Source organism: Sminthopsis crassicaudata, chromosome 2 (genome assembly GCF_048593235.1).
Source record: "Sminthopsis crassicaudata isolate SCR6 chromosome 2, ASM4859323v1, whole genome shotgun sequence".
Classification (NCBI taxonomy): Eukaryota; Metazoa; Chordata; class Mammalia; order Dasyuromorphia; family Dasyuridae; genus Sminthopsis; species Sminthopsis crassicaudata.
Genome location: NC_133618.1, coordinates 550,609,780 through 550,637,632, shown reverse-complemented (window position 1 = coordinate 550,637,632; position 27,853 = coordinate 550,609,780). Strand labels below are relative to the sequence as shown.

The following is a 27,853-nucleotide window of genomic DNA, read 5'->3' as shown; positions in this document are numbered from 1 at the left end:
CAAGACACTACTATATGACTTTGCTCAAACACTTAACTACCTTAGTTCTTAGTTTTCTCACCTGAAAATTAAGAGGTTGACTTGTCTTTGAGATCCCTTCTAGCTTTAGCTCTTGTGATGCACTCCATTTTCTTTATGAATCACTGGAAAAGGTAGTAAAAGAGTCTTCTTCACACTGAAAATTCTCAGGTGACTGCTGAACAAATATCTCCTTTTTGACCAGGGTTAGTGGTAATTCCAAGTTTGTCCTAACAAAGAGCTTTTTCAGATCCCAAGTGGAAAGAAAGCATGCCATTTTAAAAAGCTATTAATGGGTGTGTAGATATATACACTGAGAAATTCAGTTAGCCCAATTAAGGTAGGATAATGTTACAAAAGAATTGGAATGGATCCATTTGGTTATTTCAGGCAGTTCTCACAAGCTTTGAAGTTTATAATATTTCATTCAGAAAAAAGGGGACATAATTGCAGTTAACACTTCAAATAGGAAAAGTTTACTAAGTACTCAGAGTTGACATATTGAGGACCAGAGGGTTCCTGGGAGTCTCCTGTTCCTAGTGATTAAAAGAGAACATATACTAAAGCAATCCAGGGCAGGAGTTGAGGATAGGTAGTTGGGGATGATGCATTCTATATTGCTAAACTGAAATAAATACTTTCCAACCTGTTAAAAAAAATTCTCACTTCATGTTACATAAAGAAATTCCTTGAATTAGGTAAAAATAATGCATACAGAGTTTGGTGAAAGAAGACAGTTCCTGAAAAGAGAGAAAAAGAAAGAGGAATGGAGATAGGAAAATGAAGTAAGTCTAGATACCTGAGTAATCAAGGATAAACCAAGAGAATAGAGCCATGAATAAAAGGGAACAAAAAGAAGAAAAAAATGAGAAGGCAGTTTAGTATGATGGAAACTCTGGATCTGGAGCCAAAGAACCAGGATTGGGGGCCTAGCCAGTACTTATATGACCCCAGATAGGTTACCTCCTCTCTCAGTTTCATCATCTGTAAAATTATGACTAGAGTATGATAATCTCCAAACTCTTTTCTAACTCTAAATCCAATGACATGTAACAACACTACTTTCCATGAATATAGCATATACTTAAGAAGTGAGACAGGATAAATACTTCTGCTGAACATCAAACAACTTAATTGAGGTTAAGAAGGAGAGAAATCAGTAAATTCCGAGAAAATGAAATCTTTATGCTTCTATAATATCATTTTATCCTCCCTCCTTAAATCAGTTGTTTTGGTGGCATGTAGACAGAGTAAAGGGAGTGGTTCATTATAAGCACAGATTCAATTTCCAGTACTTATGGTTGTCCAACCCATAGGGAAAAAAAATTGTCAAATGGCATGTGTAACCCACTGCTTCTAGTCTATGATTAGTTCAGAAGAAAAATAATTTATTTCACTAATGATGCTTACTCTAATTTAAATTCGGGGCTGATGTCTTTAAACGTTAAACATCTAAATAGTTAAAATGTTATAAATATGTGAAATGCCGTGAAATCCATGTAATAGTTAGTTGAAGCTATGAAGTTCTTCTATCTAGTACTTAATGTTACCAGGTCCTTTTGAAAATGTTCCAAACCATGCTGAATTGTGAGCTATAGAAGGTCAGAGAGAGAAAGGTTATCAGGCTCATGTTCATATGACATTCAATCCCCAACTGATAAATGGTCAAAGATATCAAAGCTATCAATAGCCATTTAAAATGATCTAAATGACTATTAAGAGACATGAAAATTAATAAGTCTGAGGTACTAATCTCACCTCCATCAGATTGGCCAGGATGACAAAAAATTTGAAATGACAAAATGTTGGAGAGGCTAAGGAAAGTAAGGATACTGGTGCTCTATTAGTAGATATGTGAACAATTTTGTTTTTCATGGCTCTCTATATAAATATTTGTAATGGGTTTTATTTTTCTTGACTTCTCAATGGAAGAGGAGTGGGAGAGGGGGAGAGAATTTGGAACTGAAAATCAAATTATAAAAACACATGGAATTTTAAGTAAATTGAAAAATTAGAAGGGCTTTTGATTCTTTTCAGAGGAAAATTTTAGATTAGATTTGAAATAACGAAATAAAAGTATTAGGTATTTTTCATCTCAAAGGAATTTTAGGTTATTTTCAAAGAAATGGTCCTTCAGTTTTTAAACTTAAAATAATCAATTTCTCCTCTACTTTCCATGTCCCTATCCTGATATTTTTTTTCCTGAAAAAGGATGCCATAATTATTTATTAAAGATCTTGTTAAATAGGAACAAGCTATTAATAGGAACTCTCTAACTCATACCACAATTTTTCCAAAAAAGAACTTTCAAATACAGATACACAAGAACATCTCTGTTGAATAATTTTGGTGCCTTTGCCCAAAGTATCAATAGACATCAAAATCATAGGATGGAAGTGGATGAGAAATAATGTTCCTTTGACATGGATCAAGTATAATTACAGATGATTCTCAGGCTGAACAGTTTTAACTTCTATGACACTTTCTATTATGTAGTTTTCCTTGAAGAAGAAAATAGAAGCCAAGAAGTACACTTATTTTCATAAACTCATGACAATGGAGTGAATAAAATGTAACCTCATTTTTTATAATGCTTTTCTCCCTCATTTCCACTTCTTGCTTCTAGCTTCCTTTAAAGCTCAGGTCAAATGTCACCTCATTCAAAAGGGTTTTCTTGATTCTTCTAACTATTACTTCTCTCATTCTTATCATCCCCTACAAATAATTTGCATTTACTATGTATATGGAACTTCTTCTAAGCTATATTCCCAGATCAATACTGACAGATCTTTAGGTTTGGACCCAGGAGTAGGAACTGAACTACTAAAACCATTGTGCATGAGTCCCTAGTGGTGAACTTTCTCTTTTTAATAGCAAGCCAATAGACAATTAGCTCAAAGTAAAGACATTTATTAACTTGGCAAAACAAGGCAGCAGTTACATAATACTATGGTGGAGCCTCTTATATTCCATATATATAAAAGGCAATCCCATCTTTAGGACTACAAGGTCCTGAGGTACTTTCTTTTCTTGTGGCATTGCTTTGTTTAGGAGCATAGTCTCTACAGGGTGGGCAACTCACCTACACTCCCCAGGTCTATGCTCTCTAATACTTAATTCTTAAATCCACAGTTATTTTCTCTAGAATCCAGTTGCTGATTATCTTCGCTGCTCCTGCTCCTCAAAGCTGGTTACTGCTCTCTAGTCTCTGGTTCTATCAGTCTATCTCTGTTCCCTGTTGGATAAGGCATTTCCTAAAAGGGATATTGGTTAAGGAACCAATATCACAATTCTATGTCCCTCACACAATCTAGACTATGTGTATATTGCCTTTATTTACTTGTTTATTAATTCCCATGAACTGTTTTACTTTTTTGTAGTTCTAGGCCTGGCACATTGGAAGCATTTTATGTAAGTGGTTAAACGGAGATTCACCCTACTAGGATGCCAGATCATCCATTTCAGCATGAATGAAGTTCCTAGGTGTGTGTGAGACCTTAGGATAAAAAATACTTGGCCCCACTGGCCCTCAATTTCCTAATATGTAAAAATGAGACGGTTACATTTGATGACATGTAAAGTGCTTTCCAGCTCTAAAATTCTGCATCTGAGATCTGACAGACTATTAAGATGGCTCATGATCAGCTTTTTTAAGATAAGAAAAATTTAAATTAACTTCCACATTCATGTAGAAACTTCAAGAATTCTAATTAACAGCAGATGTAAAGGGTAGCAAGAGATGACATTTTGCTTCTGTGATCCCACTCCAGGCCAATAATTAAAAAAAAAAAAAAAAAAAGCTAAGCGATGAGACATCTGTTATGATTTCACTAAAATAGGATTTGAAGGAAGACACCCTCCTTAAGTCACAATGTACTATATATCCAAGTTTCCAACTAAGAATGTAGCTTTATGCCTTTTTTTTAATTATAGGACTTTTGTACCTAAAGTTATATGAAAAAATAGATTTATCAGGATATTTCTCAATGAAGTATTTAACTCTTCCCAGCATGTATCAATGAGTTTAGGTTCAAGACTTCGGAAAGGAAAATTCTCATATGCTTTATTCTTATAAACAAAATTATCATATCCTCTTCTCTAAATCTTAATTTTCATTTCCATTTAAGTTAATTATGACATGACATTTAAAAAGCAAAATAAGATATTTAATATGGAGTCATACTAAAAATTGAAAAGAACAATTTCTTTCAGTTCATTTGTAATAGCTACCATACTGCCTTATGGAAGGTACTATTCCATTCTTATGTGAATATTTTATTTACTGAAAGGGCCTAAAACAGGAAATTTTTGTGAAAAACACAGAGAAATATGGCTTAGGAGAAACAAAAAAATCTGAGAGGTCCTGAAAGTAAATAGTACCTCAGAGACAAAAATCCTGACTGATGACTGCAGTATATTGTTTCTCAGTAGCTAATTTACATGACTATTTTTAGAGCTTAGAAGTTTTTTGTCATGAATAAAAGAACTGATTGGGGACTATTGGGAAATAGACATACACTCTACTACCCCCTCCATGTAGAGCAGTGGAGAAATATAGAATAAGAGCATCTATACAATAGATGATCAATGTTTACAGTCCAGAGTTATGTTATGATACATGCATTTTGCCTACTCATGAACCTCATCCCTGTGGGCAGGGAGTGGGTATTTCCCTTGGTGGAAAAGTGTAAAAATCCAGCTAATGGATAGACATTTTATGATTACTATCAGTTTTGTCCTCTTTTAGTAAATGTTTCATAATTAAGTTATTATTATTATCTTGATGAATTCATTTAAATGAAAAGGACACCAGTAGAACATAAGACTTACAGTTTTGAGTAATAGAGATATGTTTTCATCCAGATCACACTTATTCCTAGAAACCCAAAAATGAATTATAGCCACATGGTCAACCCCCATGGGGAACAACCTTGACCTGAAAGCATAAACATAGACAGGGTGAGTAAGCTAAACCCAATCCAGGAAGAGAGCATGAGTGAGGCAGTGCCATGGGTAACATCTGTGTATCTCATATGAACCTACTCACATTTTATTTAACTTAGAGAATTGTTTTCTGTTATATATTGGATTTATACTTTTAACCTTCCCTCCCCATGGCTTCTTGAGTTACTTATAAAAAGATCTGAAAGGAATAATGGGACATTAACTTCACCACCTTTCCCATAGTTCTAATCTTTAATTCCTATTTCTTAGATGTATATTAAAATGATAGGCAAAATACATTTTGATATGGGAAAACAAGGAAATACCCTGTCTATTTGAGGAGATGGGGACAGAGATGATAGAATGCCATTACTTATTCATACTTTAATGGTAAGACAGGATGGGCTGGAAAGAGAAGCTGACAGGAAGATTTAAAAATATGCAAGGCAACTTTTCTTCTGCTCACAATAACAAAAAATAAATTTCTTAACCTTTTTTTGTTCAAATAAAATAAAGAAAGGTATTGCAGCTAGGAAAATAAAGATATTTACTTTTCATTATATGGAAAGGATGCATTCCAGTAAGGATGGATATAAAGTAAATTTCCATAAAATAAATCTTATTTTTTCTTTTAACTTCACTACAAGAAGATGATTTTCTCAGGGGAAAAAATTCTACACTAGACAGAGTTGAAAATTTCAGAGGAAAAGATGTTAACATAGTAGTCAAGAAATTCTGATGTTTTGAACTATTAATGAACACTTTTAGAAATCTATAACACTTTCTCAAACATAAGATCTTCTCTTTGATAATTTCCCCTAACTCCACAATTATAAAAACCTCTCTCATGCCTGAACCTATATCCAGAGTTTCCAAATTTAATCTATTTCTTTGTCTTTTTAAGTATATGATATACATATCATAGAATTATGATGCAATATCATACTTTGTGAGTAGATTAAATTTTCTATAGATTTACCCTAGAAAGTTCCAGACCAGATTTTTTTTCAACGTACATTATCAATCAAGATAAAAATTCATTTGTGATCATTTTTTTAAATGATACTAATACTAGAAAGTCATATTTCCATATCTGTATATACAATTATATATTACTAAAGAGGACTAAGCTTTAGAGTGGCCCTAACAGTAGGCAACCATATGTCAAAACACACCCTATTTTAAGTTCATCTGTGATTCGTTCTAGTATTATGACTATGGTATGTTGTTGGTTTTTAATTTTTTAAAGATGTCTAAGACAGTGGCTAAATGCATCATTGTTGTCAAAATTCTCAATCACTATGTGATCAGCCAGTCAGTCAATTTGACTAGTCAAGTATGACAGATCTAGATTATTTCACTTTCTTTCATCCTTTCAAACTTTGTCTGCCAGAATAAACCTGCAGAAAAAAAAAAAAACTAGGGAAGCCTTTGCTGCATCTTACACCTTTGCTTTATTTACTCTGTTCACCTTTCCTGTCTATAGTAATTTTGATTCAATGCCTTGGAAGCAAATTTTCAACACACCAAATAAGCAACTTAAAACACAATTTTTTTTTAAAGTCTTTACAATAGCTTTAACTCTTGTTGGTTTTTTTTTTTCACAAAGGCTTTTGTTTTCATATGGAAAGATCTGAAGCACTTGATGTTTATTCTCAGACATTCTAACACATTTTTGACAACTAATGTTCATATCTTTCAATCCAAAAAGTTATTCTATCACACCTTACTTGTGGTTTTTCTTCACTCTTTCAATAATCCCTCATCACAACTAATTTTGTTCCCTGTGGTGTGGATAACAAATCAGAATCTGAGGTCTTTACCAATTTAATGCACAAGTATTTGTAACTTCTTTGCCTTTTGCCTTTCTATATATTTAAATTAGCCAAATTCAAACTGAAAAGCTCCTGCAGAAGCTATGCTGTTTTTTAAACTATCTCTGCTATGTGTCTTCCAATCTTCAAAACTTTTACTTCCACAATAGCAAATAAAGATTTGTTCAAATATTTTCAAATGGTTCCTCACATTCTAATCAACAGGCCTCTACTAGTCAGATTGCCTCCTCAATATACATAAAGAATTTTTTACTGGAAGGAACCTCTATGGAAATCTATCCCATTCCATAATTGAAAATTCCCACATTATATACCTGACAAAATAGTCATTCAGCCTCCACAATAAGATGCCCAATGAGAGGGAATGCACTACTTTTTGAGGCAGCCTCCTAATCTTTCTGAACTTAGTTAATTAAATTTGACTTGTTGCAACTTCCACCTATTTTTTCTCATTCTGTCCTCTGAGGCTAAATTTAATCTCTCCTTCATATACTGTACTGAGGACTTGAAGACAAGTATCCCTTGAAACTTAAATCCTGCTATTTATTCTCCTCTACCTTCTCTCAAGACTTATTTCTTTCTTGAGTCACTATGGAACATCTTACTGTGGTTTCATGCTCTCATGATAATCAATAATATTTTGTGCTTCATCAGGAATTGGTTCAGTTTCCTTTGTCTTGGAATAGTTATTTGGAAACATTTCTAATCTGTTGGATGTTCTGGTAGTTGTTTTCCTTTCTAATTTTAATTATTTCTCTGTTGATTTATCTTTTTTATTCTAGATTTTTAATGAGATTTTTTTTTCCTCTTTAAATGTTTGGTTGTTTTAACTGCTTGGGGTAGTTTTTTCTGCTTATTCTCCCCTTTTGCTCATTTTCTGACTCTTCCCCTTTTGATTCAGTGTATTCCTACAAGCCTGGACCATCACACTCTCTTGGGTTCATCTCACTTTAGAGAATTTGTGCTTCAGCAACCTCTGCCTCTTTCTCAAACAGATTTTGGCGGGAACTAAATTGGCGGCAACTGAATTCCAATGCTCTTTTTTTCAAGCCTGGTGCAGCCGCACATGCTAACTACAAGCTCCAGTTCCCTTTTGTTTTCTTTTTAGTTCTGTAACTGGGCTAAATTAAAAACATGTGGGCCCTTTTACAGGATTGGAGGGTGAAAAAGTGGTTGCTTCATATTTTTGCTTCCACTGGAGTTCCCTACTCCAGACAGACAGAAGCATAGCCCCTATACTACTTCTTCCTCTTCACATAGCTGTGCAGAACAAATGTTCATTGACTGTCGTAAGCTTATGAGGGAGGAAAGTCAGGGGAGGGATGTTGCACAAGTGGGTCACAAAGCATAAACCTTGCATGAGTTCTACATCCTTTTGGAATAGAGAGGCTCTTCGCAAAAGGGAGTTGAGTGAGTACCTTAAAAGTTTGTCATTCCTCACCCTTGATTCATAAGTTTTTAACTTTTGGGCTTCTTACTTTCTTATCCTATAGATTTAATTCTAAGAACTCCACATAAGGTGCAGAATTCCTCTTTGAGGCTTCTCCCCTGAAGTTGGTAGGGACTGGGGAAAAGATCTAGTTCCCTATCCTGTTGGTCACATGAACTGGAAAGGAACACTGTATTGATGAAATATATAAATGTCCTTATTTGTGAGTGATTTTATTAAGACTCAGAACATTACAGGACCTTATCAATGAGTCACATCATCATCAAAAAGTGATAGGCTTTGTCCTAAATAGGAAAAATAAAGAGAAGAAAGGAGATATATAGATATAGATACACACACACACATATATATATGTATATGTATATATACACATATACATATGTATATATACACACATATATATATATCAGTTAAGCAGTCTGCCCATTGAATTAATGCTTTATTATGCATGTCTCAAACAGATACTACTAATAGAAATTAGCTATGTTCAGAATTTAACAAAATATTAGATGTAGTTGGGAGACCAAACCATACTTTCAGGTGAATTCTGAGCTGCTCACTACATCTAAAATCCATTTTGAACAAGCATTCTAATGATGTCATATTGTTGAGGGCAGTAGCCCCTTGATATTCCTTGTTTGATCTCCAACTTCTTTTGGGACTTGGACTTTGATGTGGTCAAACTAGTTTGGGCTATCTGGGCTGGCCAGGGTTTTACAGCCCCCATTTTAATCTGCTCAGATAGACCAAATGGCATCAGGAAATTCCTTTTTGGGAAGAGACTTCTGTCTGTCCCCAAAAGATAACAAGAGAGTCCTTATCTTATTTACATCACTGCATAAAAGAGAGAACTCAAAAATCTTCTCTTTGCAAATGGCCTTGTACCATGCAGCCATTTTGCCCACTGGCTCTCCGGTGTTCCCCTTCTAATCAATAAAGACTATGTTTCCATACAGCATTAAGTAGCAAATTCCTTTGCTGCCGAACCCGCCATTGGTTACTTTGGGGAAGGAAGGAGAGAGAGAAAGAAACTGACCCATCTAGGTTTAGACCATAATTTACACCTCATCATTATGCCTACAAATCATGTTTCCAGAGGTACAATTACAGATGATCCTGTAGAAAATGCAAATATCGACTGGGAATACAAGTAAGTCAATTAACCGCTGGCATTATTTAAGCTCCTACCATGTGGTGTAGGGCTTGAAGGAAGGCAGAGAAAGGAGAAGATGGTGATGAGGAAGGAAAGAACACACAAAGGGACTGTCAGCCCAGAGTCAGGGATGGAATGTGCTTGTGCTGGGAACAAGGCCACTGTCATTGGACTGCAGAGTAAGGGGGTGGATTGGGTAATAGGCTGCAGGCAGGTAATAAAAGATAGGAGGGGTCCAGGTTACTAAGGGCTTTGAATGCCAAGGAGGATTTTATATTTGATTCTGGATATGATAGCCACTAGAGATTACTGAATAGGAGATGATGTGGTTAGACTTGCCCTTTAGGAAGATCATTCTGATAGATAAATGAAAGATTACTTGGAGTGGAAAGTGACTTAAGGCAGGGAGACCAACCAGAAAGTTATTGCAGTAATGTAGACTTAAGTAATAAGGGCCTGCATCAGGGTGGTGGCTGTGTCAGAGACAGAAAAAGGAGTATAAAAAAAGGTTACAAAGGCAGAACCAACATATTGCCAATGATGACTGCTGTACCAGAGATAGTACAAAATATATCAATAGCATATGACTAGAAAAAGGGTAGGCTTTTCACATAACTTGAGAGAAGGCTAAAAGTTGCCCTTAATAGTCACAAAATATTAAAAGAAGATCTAGAATGTTAGTTAAGTGGATCATTTGTGGAAGGACATGGATAAGAATTACATGGGATGAAGAGGTTGTAATCTGCAAACATGGCAAAAGTACTCACATAGAGTACATAGGATCAATGAAATTAGTTGTTAGAAACAAGTATTCCCAGAAATATTATGTAATTCATGTTTAGGTTCTAGAGTAGCAATTTTCAAATTTTTTGGTCTTAGGGTTTCTTTAAACTCAAATTATTGAGGAACTCAAAGGGTTTTTGTTTATGTGGGTTATATCTACACATATTGTATTAAATATTAAAACTGATAATTTTTAAAGTGTTTATTGATTTATTTTAAAAATAGCATTGAACCAATTACATGATAATATAACATTTCATGAAAAATAATCTCCTAGATTATGGGAACTAAGTATATGTAAAGTTCTGTTGTCTCCTAAGAACCTAACAAGTACGGACCACAACATAGCATTTTCACTCTTTCTGTTATTGTTTGCTTTCATTTTTGTTTTCCTTCTCGGATTTTTTTCTTTCTAGATCTGATTTTTCTTGTGCAGCAAGACAACTGTATAGATATGTATACATATATTAGATTTAACATATAATTGAACCTATTTAACATGTATTAGACTGCTTGCCATCTAGGGGAGGAGGTAGGGGGAAGGAGGGGAAATTTTGGAACTGAAGATTTTGCAAGGGTCAGTGTTGAAAAATTATCCATGCATATGTTTTATAAATAAAAAGATATAATAATGAAAAAAGAAAAATAATCTCCCAAAATGAAAAAGTCAGTGGGAAGAGTGACATTCTTTTACAAATTTTTAGAAATCTCTTTAATGTTTGGTTTAATAGAAGACAGATGCATTCTCAAATCTGCTTCTGCATTCAATCTGCTACCATATAACTTTTTAGGTATATGAAGAAATCTGACCTCGCATTGATATGTTGTTGGAAATACTAAAATGGAGTTTGAAATAGTTAGATATTATTTGCCTGTCTTAATATTATTGAAAAGTTTTGAGCCTATGAACCATCTAAAAAGTTGACAGGCATTGCCAGGAGTCTACAGACATTGGGAAATGATGCAAGAAACCAATCCTTAATAAGCTTTTACAATGGGTAGTGGTCAAAATGGTTGTCTCATGACATTTGATCCTACTCTCTCTAATCAATTATTGAAAAAAGGTAGAAAAAGAAAAGAGGCAAGAATAAAAGAGAAAAAAACGTCAAGAAAAGAGAGAAAGAAAAAATGCTGTTCTTTCACATTAGTAGCGTTGACCACACCTGCTTTTGATTCTAAATTTCTTGATATTTGTTCTGAACAAATACAAAAGATACCACTTGTATATGCTTGATATAGGTACATTTGACTAAGGGCAATAAAATAGCTTTTCAATAGCATTGACACAACATTAAGAGCTTACTTACCACATTTCCTGGATTTGAACAGATCAATATTATTTAATAAGTTTCTCACTAGTTATTTCCCTATTCTAGTTGGGGTTCCTGCTTATATCTTTTCTGAAAATGTGCAAATAAATGAAAATAAAGGAAAGCAAAAGAAATGTATCTAACATTGATTCCTACCTAGTAAATTGTTAATGGATTTCTTTTCTTCCTCTAATGCTTAATCCTTATTCTTTTTTTTTTCTCTCATGAGCAGTTTAATGAACCTGATACTCTTTATGATTCCCATCAGCTCCAAAATGGTATTTGCTTGAGATAGTATGGTGCAGTGGAAAGAGCAGTAGTTCTAGAATAACAACAATAATAACTAATATTAGTATCCATCTACTATGTGCATCAGGCACTGTATTAAGCAGTTTACTCAATTGAAAATTGTAAATTTACTCAATTGCTTTATCTTGATTGATCTGTGAGGTAGGTTCTAATAATATCCTCATTCTGCAGATAGAGAAATTGAGACAATTAACAGTCTACTGACTTGGCCAAGATCAATCAATCAATTAACATTATGTGACAGGCATTGCAATAAACACTAGAAATACAGAAAAAAAAAAAAAAAAAGGCAAAAACCAGTCTCTGCCCTCAACTGTCTGAGGGTAGATTTGAACTCAGGCCTTCCCAACTCCAGGAATAGGAGGACCAACTTTTCAAAACTCACTTTTTGAGCTTATTCCATATGTGATCTTGATAAGTCACAATATCCTTAGACCTCAACTTCCTCATCTGTAAAATAAGGAGGATGACCTCAAATTGAATGAGACAATGTATATTATAATTTTATGTATTCTTGTCTTTCCTCTTATAAGCTCCAAAAGGCTAGGGACAAGGTCTTGTCTAAATTTTGAAGGAACAAGGGATGTTTGGCACAGAGAAAAGAAGTAGGAAAGACATGACACTAAACCACATATTTAAAGAACTCCCAGGTGGAAAAAGGATAAAGCCCCCTCTGTTTGGCCCAGAGGGACAAGCTAGGTACATTAGATAGCCACCATAGATTTATGCTTGATATAAGGAAATATTTCCTAACAATTAGAGCTACATAGATACTTCAGAATGGATTACCTAAGGAGAATGAAGATTTTGGTTCTATAGCAGTTTTCAAGCTGCAACAGGGTGATATTCAAGTATGGGTTAGCTATTTGGTTTCTGAGGTCTTTTTCTAATGTTTTTTTTCTCATTTTGTTTCCTCTTCTTTCTTCAGATTTTATTCTTAGAAATCAGAAGGAAGTCCTACTTCCTTGTTCCAATAATCCTTAAAAAAAAACTTACCTTTTAAGAATGGTGATTATTTTACTCACTCATTCATTCATTTATTCATTCACTCCTAAATAATGTCTTAACTCTCACAAAATAAGCAATGGTTATTTAATTTAGCTTAATCTCTCTCAAGTTTAGTTTCTCTAATTAAAAATCTGTGTTTTTATGTGCAAGAAATTGTGAGGCACTGAACTGGTTGCCTGAACATGCTAGGCAAACTATTATTGTTATTTACATATTTTACCATATTTGATACATCATATTTTGCCAACTTTTAAAAAGCACATTAAATATTTAATTAGTTTTATTTTTATGACAGCCATTTAATTACTTATCTCTAAACCATAGTTATTGTTATCTTTATATTTCTCCCCTTGAGTCAATTTAACACTTTCTCCTTTTCATTGTGTGATATTTTATGTATCTTATCAAATTCTCTCTTCACCAAGTACCCATTTTTATTCATCCTTCCTGTATAGCATCACTATGATTATTTTATTTTAGAAAAATGTCACTTGTTCCTAGTGATACTAAGATTCAAATCTTATTTTAGCATTAATGGTTCCTTCTTTGAATTTAAAGTTCCTCCACTTTTATTATGTATTACTTATTTCAAACTTTATATCCCTCAGGCATTTGTTTTAATAGAATTAGAAGAATCTATAAATAAAACAACTACTACAAAAATGCTTTTATTCTTCTCATCTCTCTACACTCCCATTTTATGTACTAAAGAACCAGTAAATGATGAGTTGGTTTTATACAAAACAAAATATATTGCATATATAAAATTCTTAATAATTTCAACTTCAACATTTGGCCTAGGCAGCAAGGAAGAAAGAAATTACTTGAATTAATACATTTACTTATGATTTGAAGGTTCAAGTTGTGACAAGGAAACAAGATTACCTTTGAGCAAACACCCATAAGAACGCTATAAGGAATAACTTCCTATAGAGATTATAGGGTGATGTTTCATTTAAGCATGTCAAGAAAATCTGTAAATTCTAGCAAAAGCCAATAATTCCTATAACATTAGTAGGAAAATCCTAATGAGACAGAATTAAATGAGACTGAGCAGAAAAAAATAAATTCTAGTCTTTTCTGTCTCTACCTTACCTCCAACATAAAAGATATAATAAAAGGTGGCTATAACTACTATTTAGCTCTTATTATTCTAAAATTATGTTTTGGTGTTAATTTGTATGTTATTCTCATTACTACTATTGCTTATTTCTTGAGATTGGTTTCAGCAGACTCATATAATCCCTCTATACCTTAGTACCTTTGTGGGGAAAAATAATCACCCTAGAATTAGTCATCAAGTAGGCCTTTCTCCAATGTTAATTACCCTAGCTTTCAGCTGACCAAAACATAGTGTATCAGTGGTCCTAACTGGAAGCCTTTCCATCTTGGTATGACTTTCCAGAGTTCAGGTTCTACTGGCATAGTCCTTATAAACCCAAGGTCATCTCTATGCCTTGAAGAACCATATGGTTTATGAAAACTGCTTTTCATTTGTTTAAAACTTTTAAGTATATAAAATCTTTTCACATTTATTATCTCATCTGATTCTTCTAACAGCGAGCAGAGCAAATATTATCTCTATTTTATAGATTAAGAACACTGAAGTTCATATGATTAAATGAATTGTCTTAAATCACGAATCTAGTGAATGCTGAAGCTGAGATTCAAACTTAGAGGTCTTTTTTCTCCAAAACCAGTGCCTATAAAAAAAAGAACCTCTAAACATTAAATTAATGATTTATTATGTATTCCTTACTTGGTAATGCACTTATTTATTCTTATATTCCCATTGCATGGAGTTTTTGTATGTCTCATATTCTGACCATTTTTGTTTTGTTTCCCATATAACTGGATGATCTCTTGTTCAATGTCCTTTTTTTTCATTAATGATTAAGCTCATATTTGCAAGGTATGTCATTTTGGATTGCATATTGAGTTCCTTTGCTTTTTTTCCTGCATTTCCTATTCCATTGCCTTCTATAATTTCTTGAGACTACAAATTACTCTTGTTAATCAATTGCCTTTTTCTTCATATTTGACAGTCTTTCTCCTGGACACATGTAAAATCTGATAATGGATTTGGGACATCTAATCACTATATATAGCTAAGCTAACAGTTTTAATTGTGGTATTTTTTTCCTGGAAGTAATTTATATATTCTTTCAACAGATTCTTTGCTATGTATTTCTACAAATTCTGGACTATTTTCTTGTATTATCCACTTCATTATGATACTCGGGTTTTTCAATTGTCATATTCTTCTAGGATCTTAGAAGAATATGACAAATGAAAAACCTGAGTATCCTTTTTCCTTTCCTCAAATGGTTCACATAGAATTTATGTGTTCTTTTAATGCTATTGCCTTCACAACTTTTCAGCCAGATTTTCATTCATTTTAGAATTTTGTCTTCTAAATCTGTTTATCTCTTTTATTGTTTTAGAAATATTTTTAATTATGAATTTAATTTTTCTTTAAAAATCTGTTGTGTTTTTTAAAAGTTCTGCATTGAGAGATTCAATTTCTGACCTATAACCATGCTTACTTCCTTACATGATGGATTTTGTTTCTTTTGAACTATTCTAGAGTTTCTTACTTTTCCAGGCTCTGTGCACCATTTACATGGAGATATTTAGGGTTAGGGTAGGGGACTTAGTTTCAGAAAGGCCTGAATCCAAATTTGACCTTAGACTCTTACTAGCTATGTGCTCTTCAGCAAGCCAATTAATCTCTGTATTCCTCAAATTTCTTATCTGTAAAATAGGGTACTGGAGAAGGAAATGGCAAACCACTCCAGTATCCTTGCCAAGAAAATCTTAAATGGAGTCACAAAGAGCCAGGTGCAAATGAAATGACTGAAAAACAACAACAAAACGGGGATAATAATAGGACCTACCTTCCAGGGTTGTTGTAAGATTACCCTGAGACAATATATGCAAATACTTTAAAAAGTTTAGAGCAGTCTACAAATGCTATTTATACTATTATTACTACTAGATTCTGTCATCAAGTTTAGTTTAATTTAGTTTCATCAAGTTTGGTTTGGTTTCCTTATAATATTTGGTTTAAAAAAAAAAGGTTTAGGTTTGTATTCCCTACTATTTTATTCATTTTTTTTTCCATTCTGGTTTTAGAATTATCTCTAATTCTCAACATCGCTGTTGAGTGAGACAACATGTGCATCTGGGAGGCTTTTGTTAAAGCCTTTTCTCTTAATTTTTTGACATTTTATCTCCTTTCTATTCCTTCATCACTTACTGTCTGTCTTCTTACCTTACCTGGTAAAGAGGTATCTTAAATAATAGTAAAAGGCCACCTCAGTCTCTTAATGTCAAAAGATGTAAACTTTATCATCTTGGATGTCTACTCTGAGTTACCTTTCTGGAGGGAGATAGGAATGACATCAGCTGGCTTTCCATCCCCTTTGCTGAAGGTCTGCTGCAGCCATGCTTACTGGTACTTCTCTCCTCCTTTCTTTCACATGGCTGAGCAATCAATATCTGCAGCTTCTTGTAAAGTTGGGAAAGAACCAGGACATTCAGGCAGAGTCATTAAAGCTGTAGAGAGGTGAGGGGGTCAGACTAGGTCAAAAGGCAGAATATTTAAGCCTCTTCAATTCTTCTTCTCTCCCTTCCTTCATGTGGTTGAATAGAATCTATGTCTATCATTTCTTGCAAAGTTTTTTGGGCATAAGATCTCTAGGTTCAGGTCCTACAAAAGGCTAAATCTCATGCACAATTCCTTTCAGGTATGTAAGGGATTTGGAAAATGGTGAAAATATTTTAAATAATTAATGTGACATCTCATTAATCATGTGACCCATAAGTTTCAAGGAAACAAATGTTTTTTATTAGGTAGTCATTAATTTTTATGCTTTTAAAATATGAACGGTATGCATACATACACATGGATCCCATAGAAAGTCCCATTGATCATATTTATGCCTACTTAAATTTAAGCTTATATGCCTAGAAAACTACATATTCTTTCTTTAAATAAAAACTTTGTATTAGGCTTCCAATTATAGAAATAATTTTTCAAAAATTCTTTTTTTTTCTTGAGTCCTGCCTCTAAGAATATTTTTAATGGTGAGGTTAGATGAATAATCATAAGTGAGAAAAGCCTAGGAAAGATTACTACCCACTGTAAATCCAAACTTCAAACAGATGCCATAACTATTGGCTACTGGAAACCAGCTGACAGAAAGAGACAAACCTGTAGTACTGGATTTAGAGATGGTGTGGCTCATATGAATCAAAGGTCCCTAAGAGGCAAAAAGGATAAGTTGTAAAAAAAAAAAAAAAAAAAGCAACAGACCTCAAAGAATTTTCAAGAGTCATTAACACATGCTAATTATAGAAAGAACTACTAGCCATTTCAAATCTCTCTAGTCATCTAACAATGTCAATAGTGTTGCCTTCAACGTTAAGCCAAATTGCACTTAATATTTACAAGAATCTACAAAAAGATGTAAGTGAAAAAAAAATCATTCAAAATGGATGAGGCAGGTTCAGTCAGATAACTACTCCCTTATGCCTATGTAAATTAGTCCCAATTACGCATTGAGCATCAATGCAGAGACATAGATAGGCCTTGCTCTCTAGACTTCCAATTTCATTTATACAGACTTCATGATTCACAAAAAAAACAGACACACATTGGGGAAAAGATGTGCAATCCTCAGAAAGACAAGTTTCTTTAGTATTTAAAAAAAATCTCAATGGTGGTGGCTAGTCATTGAAAGACTTCTTTGAGGCAGCAAATTTCCAGGAGAGACTTAGGGAGGGGACTGACTGGTCGCTTGGCAAGAGGAAAAAGGCAATCTTTGGCATGGAAGGCAGTATGGATGAAGTAAAAAGAAGAGGTTTAAGTGACTAACTTCAGGAAAGGAACAAATTACTGGAAAGTAGAATAAATTTTCAGTAAGAAAAAAGAGAATAACCCAAAGATTGAATTCTCTGTGGCTAAGAACACTTATCAAACTCTTACTCATCCAAAAAAATTAAGAATTTTTTTTAAAAAGGAAAAAACCACTTAGCTCTAACACATACTGAACATAGAACTTTCTGGAGTACTTATTAATGAAAATAAAAATAAAAAGCAAAATTATCAGTTTGGAAACTTACCTAGCTTAATTAGAATTAAATATAAAAAACCTCCTTTCTCACAACTTGTTTTACATAGATGTATAGGTGCCATAGGTTGAATCATCTCTTTATATACAACAATCCTAATATAATATAGCACATATAGCACAATATAGTTAGCTTTGCCCCACCCCCAACTAGCTTTACAAAATTTTTTAAAAATATATATTCAGCTAATTAGTCCAGGAAAAGAATATTCAACTAGGGGGGGGGTTGCTTTCATTTATTAATAATAACAACAACCATCATGTTATGCTTCTTAGTGCTTTTAGAGTTGAAAAGTACCAAGAAATCAATAATAGTAAAGGAAAATGTACTTGAAAACTCGACTTGGGTTAACTGTGTTCCTACAGTAATTGGCTATCATGTTTCTCTTAAAAAAAAAAAAGACAACAAAACAAAATAAAATGCATATTTACAGCAATTGCATCTTTACACAAGGAAGTGTCTGTTCAGTTCCCATTTATAAGCACCAAGCATCATAGGGACAGAGAATAACAATCCCCATCACTGGACTTTTCATCTCTTCTTAAAATGATGTGCTGTGGCAGTTGTGAATTGGCAAAGCCTTAGTACAAGTAAACATCTGGTTCAAGCCACTGAACTAAGCCTAACTTTCTATAATTAGCTTCATCTTACTGCAACTAAGAAATTAAGATATATGCACAAGGAGATGGTCAGTGAGTTCAGCTACGAAGTTATTTTGACAGTGTGACAAAAATAAAGTTTATTTTTTCTTCACAGAAATGAGTCTTTATCAGCAGGCATGTAAATATGGGCCTTTTTTTTTAAAGGGAAAAAAATCAGCAAAGCTTAAAATGTGTGGTTAGACATGGTGGCCATAATTTTTTAAAATAAAATGGGCATTGACCTTTTTTTAAAACCTGTTTTGGGACAGACACACCTAAGTAAATTGAGACTGAGACAAGTAGGCACAAGTCCAGAGATTTGGGGTCTAATACACAAAAAAACTACACACCTCCAATGTAACTATATAGGAAAGAAAAAATAGGAAAGCTAAATAGATTGCAAGTTACCAATTCCTGAGCCATCAAGTATTAATTGCTCAAGATCTGATGGGTTGGGTTGGGGGGAGGGGCCCTCAGAAGAATCAATGATAAGATGTAAAATAGAAAAGGCACAAAGGCCTAGTTGTAGGATGTAATAGGTACTTTAAAAATATTTGCTGAAAGAATGAGTCAGTCTTGTGACCCATGGCATGCACTAGTGAAATAGCTAGGTGGGGCTAAGGATAGAAACTATAGAACCAATCATCTGATCCACATAGTAATCTATGCCTTTGGAATATTATTCCACCATTTAAAAAAAAAAAAAGGAAAATAAAATATAAAATATGCAAAGAATTGTAGGAAGTGAAGAAGTAGGATAAAAAAGAAAGAATTAAGATCTTCAATATATATACAAGTTCATTTTTCAGTAACTTCAAGATCTGTAGATGTAGCATTCACATCCCATCCAAACTTTACATCCTGTGTGATTCTTTCCCTTGTTCCCTCATTGATTCTCCAAAAAGCATCTACTAAATGAACTGAGGCCACCTTCTAGAACTTCTTATATCTCTTGGACACTATAGCAGTGTTTCAATTGTTTATATTTTACAACGTTCTTTTGTTACATGATTAGCCTGGCTCTCTTCTTGATGATACATTTTCATAACAATTTTCTAAATGTAATCCATCCCACTCTCTCCTATTAGATCTTGGCTCAATTCACTGTCCATTTGCAGTATCTATCCTCTGTGTGTGTGTGTGTACGTGTGTGTACACGGAAAAACTAATTCAATAGACTGGTTATCCAACATCACATGCCTAACACATTGACTGCAGATATATTTAAAAATTCAATAGGGCATATAAGAATACAAAATTTTAAAAGTGATTGGGACGTGGGGCAGCTAGGTAGTGCAATGGATCAAGGCATCAGCCTTGAAGTCAGCAGGTCCTGAGTTCAAATCTGGTCTCAGACATTTAACACATCCTAGCTGTGTGACCCTGGGCAAGTCACTTAACCCCAATTGCTTCAGAAAAAAAAAGTGATTGGGACATGATAATCTAGAAAACAATCCCTTTAATCCCTTATCAAATGGTTTTTAGGAATTGCTGTATCCAAAAATAATTCATTATCTAACAGCCAGCTTAGTATTCAGACTTCAAATTTAATTAATCAGATTCTCAAAGTATATAAAGTCTATCATCAAACTTACTAACTGAAGGTTAGTTGAACCTGGCAGATTATGGGCTCTGCTGACAGTCTCCAAGAATCCAGATTCACTTCTGTGCCAAAAAGCATTGATTCAAGTAGGCCTTTATGAAGTTATTGTTATGTATTAATATGTATTACTGTGTTATGTAATAATATACTATATTAATGAAATCAGCCTATATGCCTCATATGACCATTTTAAAAGAATGGGCCCAATACCAACTATTTGTCTGAAGAATCATAAAGTGTCTCCATTGTTCTTTCCACTTAGATCCATCAGCACTTCAAGATTTTATCCATATCCCTATTCTTTCCTCCCACAATATTTATATATGTAGAACAAGGAAATAGATGAGAATCTGACCCATGAACAGTCAATAAATAACCTCTAATCTTTTGAATATTGTGATTCCTCTGAATATTGTAGAAATTTTTGTTGTGTGAAATAAAGGCTCGGAAATCAAGTTCTATGTTTATTTACTGACAAAACATGTACTGTTACGAAATTATAGTCTTATTGATTATTTAGTCTTGGATCTTCAGGCATAATATTCAGTTGCAATGGTTAGTGCCTATAGAAAAACTGATTTACACAATATGTGGGTAGAAAAAGGCAGATTAGCTTAGGATTCCAGTAATGAACAATTCTGGCCTGTGGCAGAAATTCAGGTGGCACTGAAGTGTATTAGAAACTGAAATTGATTGCCTCTTTTTGGACAAATTCAGAGAACAGTTTTATGTGAAGAAAGGTAAATCAAGCTATGTCTGAGTCTCAGGTTGTACTGTACTGCAGAACTCAGCTTGTTTATGTCTGCAGTGACTAAGTGAGAAACAATGAGAAAGTGTTTCCTCTTCGCAGTGCCATCATTACTACACTAAGGGTATTGATGGTCCTGTTACCATGGTTACATGTGTCTGCCAATTTCATCCTATGAAGTGTGAACTGCTAGACAGCTGAAGGGGCTATTCATCACTATTATTTAGTGAAACTGGTCTAAAGACCTTGTAAATACAGCTGGATCTTCAAAATACCCAAGCAGAAGTCTAACAGGAACATCAAAGAGTAACTAATTATTTCACTAAGAGTATAACAGAATCAGTTACCACAAGAAATATCTTTGAAGAACACTGGGCTCTGAATTCACTGGACCTGGATTCAAATGCAGCTTCTTACACTTATTACCAATTTGATCTTGGACTTAACTTCCCTGGGTTTCAAATCCTTCATCTATAAAATAAGGGGACTGAACTCAAAGAGCTCTAAAGTTTCTTCCATTTTTAGGTTCATGAACTATGAAAACATGGGTATCCATGTGATAGCATGGTATAACTTTTGATATATCTTTACAAGTAACTAGGGGATGAGTAAGATGATCTGGAATGTTATTATCTGAGACATTGTTAGAACATGAATAAATAAGAGTTAAAAGACTTTAGACCCCAGATTTTGGATCATCCATGTTATGTTAGATCACTTGTCTTTGCTGACTGACAGCTAAAGTTGAAAGAGGAGGTAGCATCATCAACTGGTACTAAGATATGAAAATAACATATATAAAAATCACCCCAAACTATCCTCTTTTGCTGACAAACCAAGATAATACACTGGGTCTTCCCTTCCCCAGACATTCCTCATATGGCCCTTTCATCCTAAAATATGTGAGATCAGCTGGTCCAACTTACCTATTTTATAGATGATATAACTGAAACCAAGAGAGATTAAATGACTTTCTCAAAAACACATGTCCTAATCCAGTCAGTTTTATACTGCATTATATGGGCTCCTTTTTCTTCTTCAAGGCTGCCCTTGGATGTTTATTTTACCCTAATTTCATCCATAAAAAATACCAGGGAAGAGGGCATATAGTGTAATTTGACCTAGATTGGGAACCCTGCTAGGGATGGATGGATGGATCAAAGCACACTTTCTGTAGCAAGAGTATATCACTTGAAATGCCAGATTTTTTTTTTAAAAGGCCACAATGTATGACTACTGTGTTGCAAACCTCTTAGTGTTTCCTGTTCCTGTTGGTAATCTTGTTGCAACTTTTTAGTACCTATTTCTTATCCCTTCAGTGCAGTTCAGGTTGTAGTTTTACTTTTTTAATCATAAAAACAAGAAGTCCTTAGCATCATAATTCTCTCTTAGTGACAGGAATTGCTTGAGGACCACCTGAAATTCAATGCCAGGTGTGTGGTGATCAGCAGCTATTATAAGTAAAAATAATTTAAGACCGGTTTAAAATAATGTAGCAGGAAGACATTTTAGAAATTTGGCAGTGAGCCTGCTCTCCGCCCCATCCCTATCCCCAGCTCAGAGCCAACACATTAGCTCAATATCCCACATTACAGCAAGAATGCAGGGGAAAGCATAATGCTTAAGCCCAAATCTAAAGAGAAATGTAATTAGAATAAACTAAAGTCACAGAACTGTTTTGAGTTTGATTGCAAAGATTACCTAATTTTTAGGTTACCAATTAAGAACTCCTTCTTTCCCACACATCAGTATTCCAAGTCACAGGAAAAACCCCAATAAATTGAGGAGTCACAGCATCTCTTGAAAGCTCATTCTATAGAGGACGACATACTATACTGGAAAGGGCACTCTAACAAGAAGTCAGGGTACCTAGATTCTGCCACTAATTAATAGTGTGACTTAATTAGTCAGAAGGGACTAGATAATTTAAAATATCTCTGTACCATGTTAATTTAATAAGAGTACCAGTTATTTTAAAAGAAAAATAATTAAGCATTAATTTAGAGCATAATAGGGTAGGAATAGCGTATATATTTGAATGGCCTGTTAAGTTGGGGGGGGGGTGTTCAAGTTGCTTTGAAAAGAGAGTATTTAAACTAGTAAATAAAGCATTAGGAAGAAACATTAATTTCTATGTGAAACTGTACAAGTCCCTTCCTCTGTCCATTGATTGGTTCACTTGAAAAAAGGGAGTTAATACCTTCAACCAATACCCACAAATAGTCCCAGCTGAAAACTACAAATTAGATTTTCTTTTTTATGAGTTGTTAAGCAGGTGCTTGAATGCTCCTGGCCTTTTTCCACAGGAGCAGTGCATTTAAAAGAAAAAAGTAAAGAAAAATTGGTTTGGGAACAGAAGAGGGGAAAAGTAGTAGAAAACAAAGGACTATTTTTGTCACTTGTTATGGAGGTCTCATAAGCTTCAAAAGTCTCTTTTAATAGTCATTAAAGAGTCAAGTCAAGAATCATTTAAGTGCCTACTATGAGCCAGTCTCTGTGCATTCAAGGTATAAAGAACAGAGGGCCAGATTGGGAGGCAAGAAAATCTGAGTTGATTCCTGCCTCAGGAACATACTAACTGGGTGACAATGGACAAATCCCTTAATCTCCCAGTGTCCCAGGCAGTCTCTGAGACTTTTAAGACCAAACACAGTTGCAAAGCTACATAGACTAGAGAAACTTTTCCTATCAGCAACTTGTCCTTTAGGATGCAATCATAGATTTCTGGATCATCAACCCCTTAAAATATAACAAAATTCATTCGAACACTAAGTTCTTATACAATGTATCACTATTTACTTTTAAATTCTCAATCCATATTGTCAAGGGATCTTCAGTCTCAGGACTCTTGACATGTTACTATCTCATACTGAAGTCACATGACACTGGCTATTTTAATAGATTTAATTGAGTTATGTGGATGATGCCATGTGGTTCAGCAGTTGCCTACTGTGACCTTGAAAAACTCACAAACTACTTGTGTGGTAAGGGTCATAGTATCTCCTCCTCCTTCCTTCCTTCCTTCTCCACCCACAAAATAGGGATGGAATAGATTATATGTGACCTGCCTGGAGAGTTTCCAATGAAGTCAGAGACAGAATTATACTGCCATCACTGGCTCATTTGCAGATATTGAAGAAAGGATATTGTACATTAGATATTGGATATTGAAATTAGGAGCACTCCTTTGGTCTAGTCCAGGCACCTATGTCTCAACTTAAATGTTTAATTATACAAGCCAAAAATTCAGTCTCTTTGTAATTTATAGTACACTTCAAGAGATACCTTTGCTAGTAAGACAAATTGCAGAGCCACCTGGACAGGGAGGCAGTGAACTGTGAATATAGAGAGCTGGCAGACTCTAAGCAAACACGAAAAGCAATAAACCCAGGATAAAACCCCGAGGAACACCTTTTCACATCTGGAGAATTAGAGAATAAAGATTTAGGAACTACTGATAGACACAAAGTCAATGATGAAAGTAAAATGTTAAATCACATCAATGCTTGAAGGGACTTACCAAAAAATAAAAATAAAAATCACCCAATTAGTTATATTCTTTTGAATAAACTATGACCAGTCCTTTTGAAAGTTTGATAAAACCACAAATACAGTTCAAATGATTGAGATTACTTTTACAGAAGACCACACACGGCACATTAACAGTATCAATATAAGATTTACCATGCAAAGAAAATTCCATTTAGATTAGGCAGCACCACACTTTGCTGGGTTCTGTCATGGATAATGATAAAACTAAATTTAACACTGCATGGTGCTGGAGTTTGAATTACAAGAAGAGCTTATCTGTAACTTGATTTGATCCTTTATGTCTGTAGTTTGCATATACTTGTTAACCACATTTTGGAGTTTAATCCCCAGAAGAGGCTATACATTTCAGCCTACTAATCGCGCTCTCCTTGAACTATAAATCTCATTCTTGCTCCCCACCCCCATCCCATTCATACTTCCGACAACCCTTTACACCGTTGGCTGGCTGCATGGCTGCAGAGTAATGAGAAAGGGACTCAGTCCTGCCTCTCCTCGGCTTTACCTGCAAATAATCGGGGGAATAATTTAGATCGGCCATGGCTCGTTTACTTACAAAGCCACTTTCCTCCCCTAAGAATACGCTTTGGCAGATTCATTTAAAGAAAGCTTACACGTCCCATCTGGAGCACCACCGAGTTTTCCACCGGCATACTACTCCTGTTGAGATATCTATTTCAAATAGCATTGACAAGATGCAGAGACAGTTCATTTCTCAGCGGTCCTTTGCTTCTCTATGTGTTGTTTCCATTACAGAGTACAGAACACTAAATCCCTGGACTTGAATGTCTACGGTTTGGACTAAAGCTCCCACCAGTTTAGGATCGCTCTCTTAGGTCTCACGTCCACTTGTTTACTCAGTGGTCTCATATAGCGCATCCCCTATTCATTCCTTAAGTATTTGCCATTATTTCTGGACTCGGTTAAAATCGCCCCGCTTTATGCGCAGGTCGAGGGGGTACAGACCAAATGAAACAATGATTCATTGTTTAATGCAATTCCTAATATCCCAAACCGCATCTGCCCACACAACTCGGCCCGCGCACGCAGTATGATCCCATAAGGATCATCCTTAGGAGCTGGCCTCGATTGTGGGGCAGAAGGCTGGAAACGTGGGATTTGTATTCAGCATCAGAAAACTCCACCCCAGGGGACTGGGAATGGGGAGAGCCGTGGGAGGGAAGTGCACAAGAGTTTGGCAAGGGCAGAATGAGTCCCTCTTCCTCCAAAGGAAAAGTAGACAGGTGGGTCAAGTCTATTCCCAATTTCTGGTTCAACCATCGGGGAAGCTTTCCCGAACCTCTTTCTAAGCCAAGGGTCCGAGCCCAAGTTTCCAGGGTGAAATCCGAAGGGCTTCCTGATACTTTTCTGTCCTCCGAAAATTACTTTTCTTTCATCTTGCCCCAAACTGTGTGCGTCTGTGTACAGGCGCACAACATGAGTTATAGATCCTTAGTGCAATCTTCACATACTGTCACAAACAATCCAGTCTGCGGGGTGGGCACGAGTCCACAACTCCCACGTCGTCGCCCCCACGCACGTATATACACACACATACACACCGTCCCAATAAGAAAGCGACTCCCAAGTTTAGACGGGCACCTCGACTTCGGTTAAGTTCTGACCCCGTGAACCCGGCTTTCTTTTTCCCCATCTCTGGGCAGCGGCGGCCCGCCTCCCCCTGAAGCTTCTGCCGCTGCTGCAGGTCACCCCCTTTCCCTTTCCCCTTGCAGTGCTGGGTCAGCCTCCGCCTTCCCCGGGCTTGGACCGGTCAGGGCGCACCGCTGTGCCCAGGTTGAGGCTTGTTGGGACGCCGGAGCCTGCAGCCACTCCCTGCCCGGGTTTGTGGGAGAGAAGAGCGGAGGAGAAGGGGTAAGGCGAGGTCAGAGAGGACGGAAGCTCCGCTTCCTTCTCCGAGCCAAGGGCACCGAGGGGAACCTGCAGCGCGCGGGGAAAAGTTCGCCCCTCACACTTACCTGTCCCAAGTTCAGATACCCGTGAGCCGAGGCTACGCGGTCCGCCTCGGCGGGCCCTCCGAGCACTTCCACAGCCCAGTGATTGGTATAGACCGTGGGGGAGCGCAGCGCCGCGCAAGCGGGGGGCAGCGCGAGCACCAGGAGCCAGCTCAGGCAGGGCATAGCCCGCAGCCCGGAGCCGGTCCCCCTCCTGCAGCCGCCGCCGCCGCCGCGTCCTCCTCTGTCTCCTCCTCCTTCTCCTCCTCCGGCGCGCAGCCACCTAAGGGATCGGAGCAGCTGCGAGCGCCGCATGGCTTTAGCCCGGCTCGCTCAAGTGCCTGTGCAGAGTGCAGGGCTGGGGGGGTGGGGTTGGGGCTTTTTAAAGCCAGCGCCGCTCCAGGGAAGCGCCGCCGCCAGGGAGGAAGGGAGGGTGGGAGGGCGCGAGGGAGGGAAGAAGGCTGAGGCGCATTCTCGCCGAGGCTCCAGCAAAGTTCCCGGGAGAAGCGCCGACTCGTGCCGAGCTCGTGGGGAGCCTCGCGGCTGATCCCCCCGCCGCCCCGAGCGTCCGCGCGCCTGCAGGAGCGCGGGCCGCCAGTCCGCCGGCCCCAATGGGTGCAGGGCCCGGCAGGCTAGAGCTCTCTGCCGCTGACTGACGCGCTACGTGGGAGTGTGGAAGATCTGATCCTTGCCTGCGGGGAAGTCCCACGGCACATAAAACAATTAGGGAGATACGGGCGGTGGGAGCAAGGCTGCGTGGTTATGGATTCGGAGACTGAGGTTCAAATCTATGTGCTGCTTACTCCGGGGCGTGTGACTCAGGGCGTGCCAGGTAGTCCCTTTGAGCCTCAGTTTCCTCATCTGTAAATCAGCTAATATTAACGTAGTGCTTAAGGTTTGCAAAGCGCCTTCCATTTATTATCTCGTTTAATTTACTCCTTATAAATAATTTATCATCTCATTCGATTCAACAACCCTCTTTTTCTTATTTTCTCTCTATGCTCTTATGATAGGGCTCAATATTGTAGGCGAAAAGGCGAGAAAACTGGGACTGAGTAACTGTCAGCCGTTGTTAGTATCTGAAGCAGGATTCAAACGCAACTGCGGCACTGGCTATTTGCCACTTAGCTGCCCCAACCAAATAAAGGTGTTGCTAGACTAATTATCTCTTAGGTTACTTCCAGCTATGGGTACTATATATTCTTGGAACTTTGGATCTGGACTTAAGAAACAATTTTGCTCTTCCATTAATTAGTCTGCTGTGGGTCTTGAATTTAGCTAAATGCGTCAGTTAGCCGCTCTGGGACTCACTTTCTCCGTTTTACAATAAGAAGTTTGGACTAGGTGATTTCTTAAGGCTTCTTCCAGCTCTAGAACTAAGATACAAGATGCGGCATGGGACGTATGCACAGAT

The 27,853-nt window shown here is 36.3% G+C and overlaps 1 protein-coding gene across 2 annotated transcripts in view; it reads right to left on the bottom strand.

The window, feature by feature from the left end:
- Nucleotides 1–27,093, bottom strand: part of PCSK6 (proprotein convertase subtilisin/kexin type 6) — a 240,175-nt gene extending 213,082 nt beyond the window's left edge. For both annotated transcript variants that reach the window (XM_074294997.1, XM_074294998.1), the window contains exon 1: nucleotides 26,464–27,093. In XM_074294997.1, the coding sequence (XP_074151098.1) occupies nucleotides 26,464–26,754 (291 nt within the window). In that variant the 5' untranslated portion in view covers nucleotides 26,755–27,093. The remainder of the gene's footprint in view (nucleotides 1–26,463) is intronic.
- Between the last annotated feature and the right edge of the window lie 760 nt (nucleotides 27,094–27,853).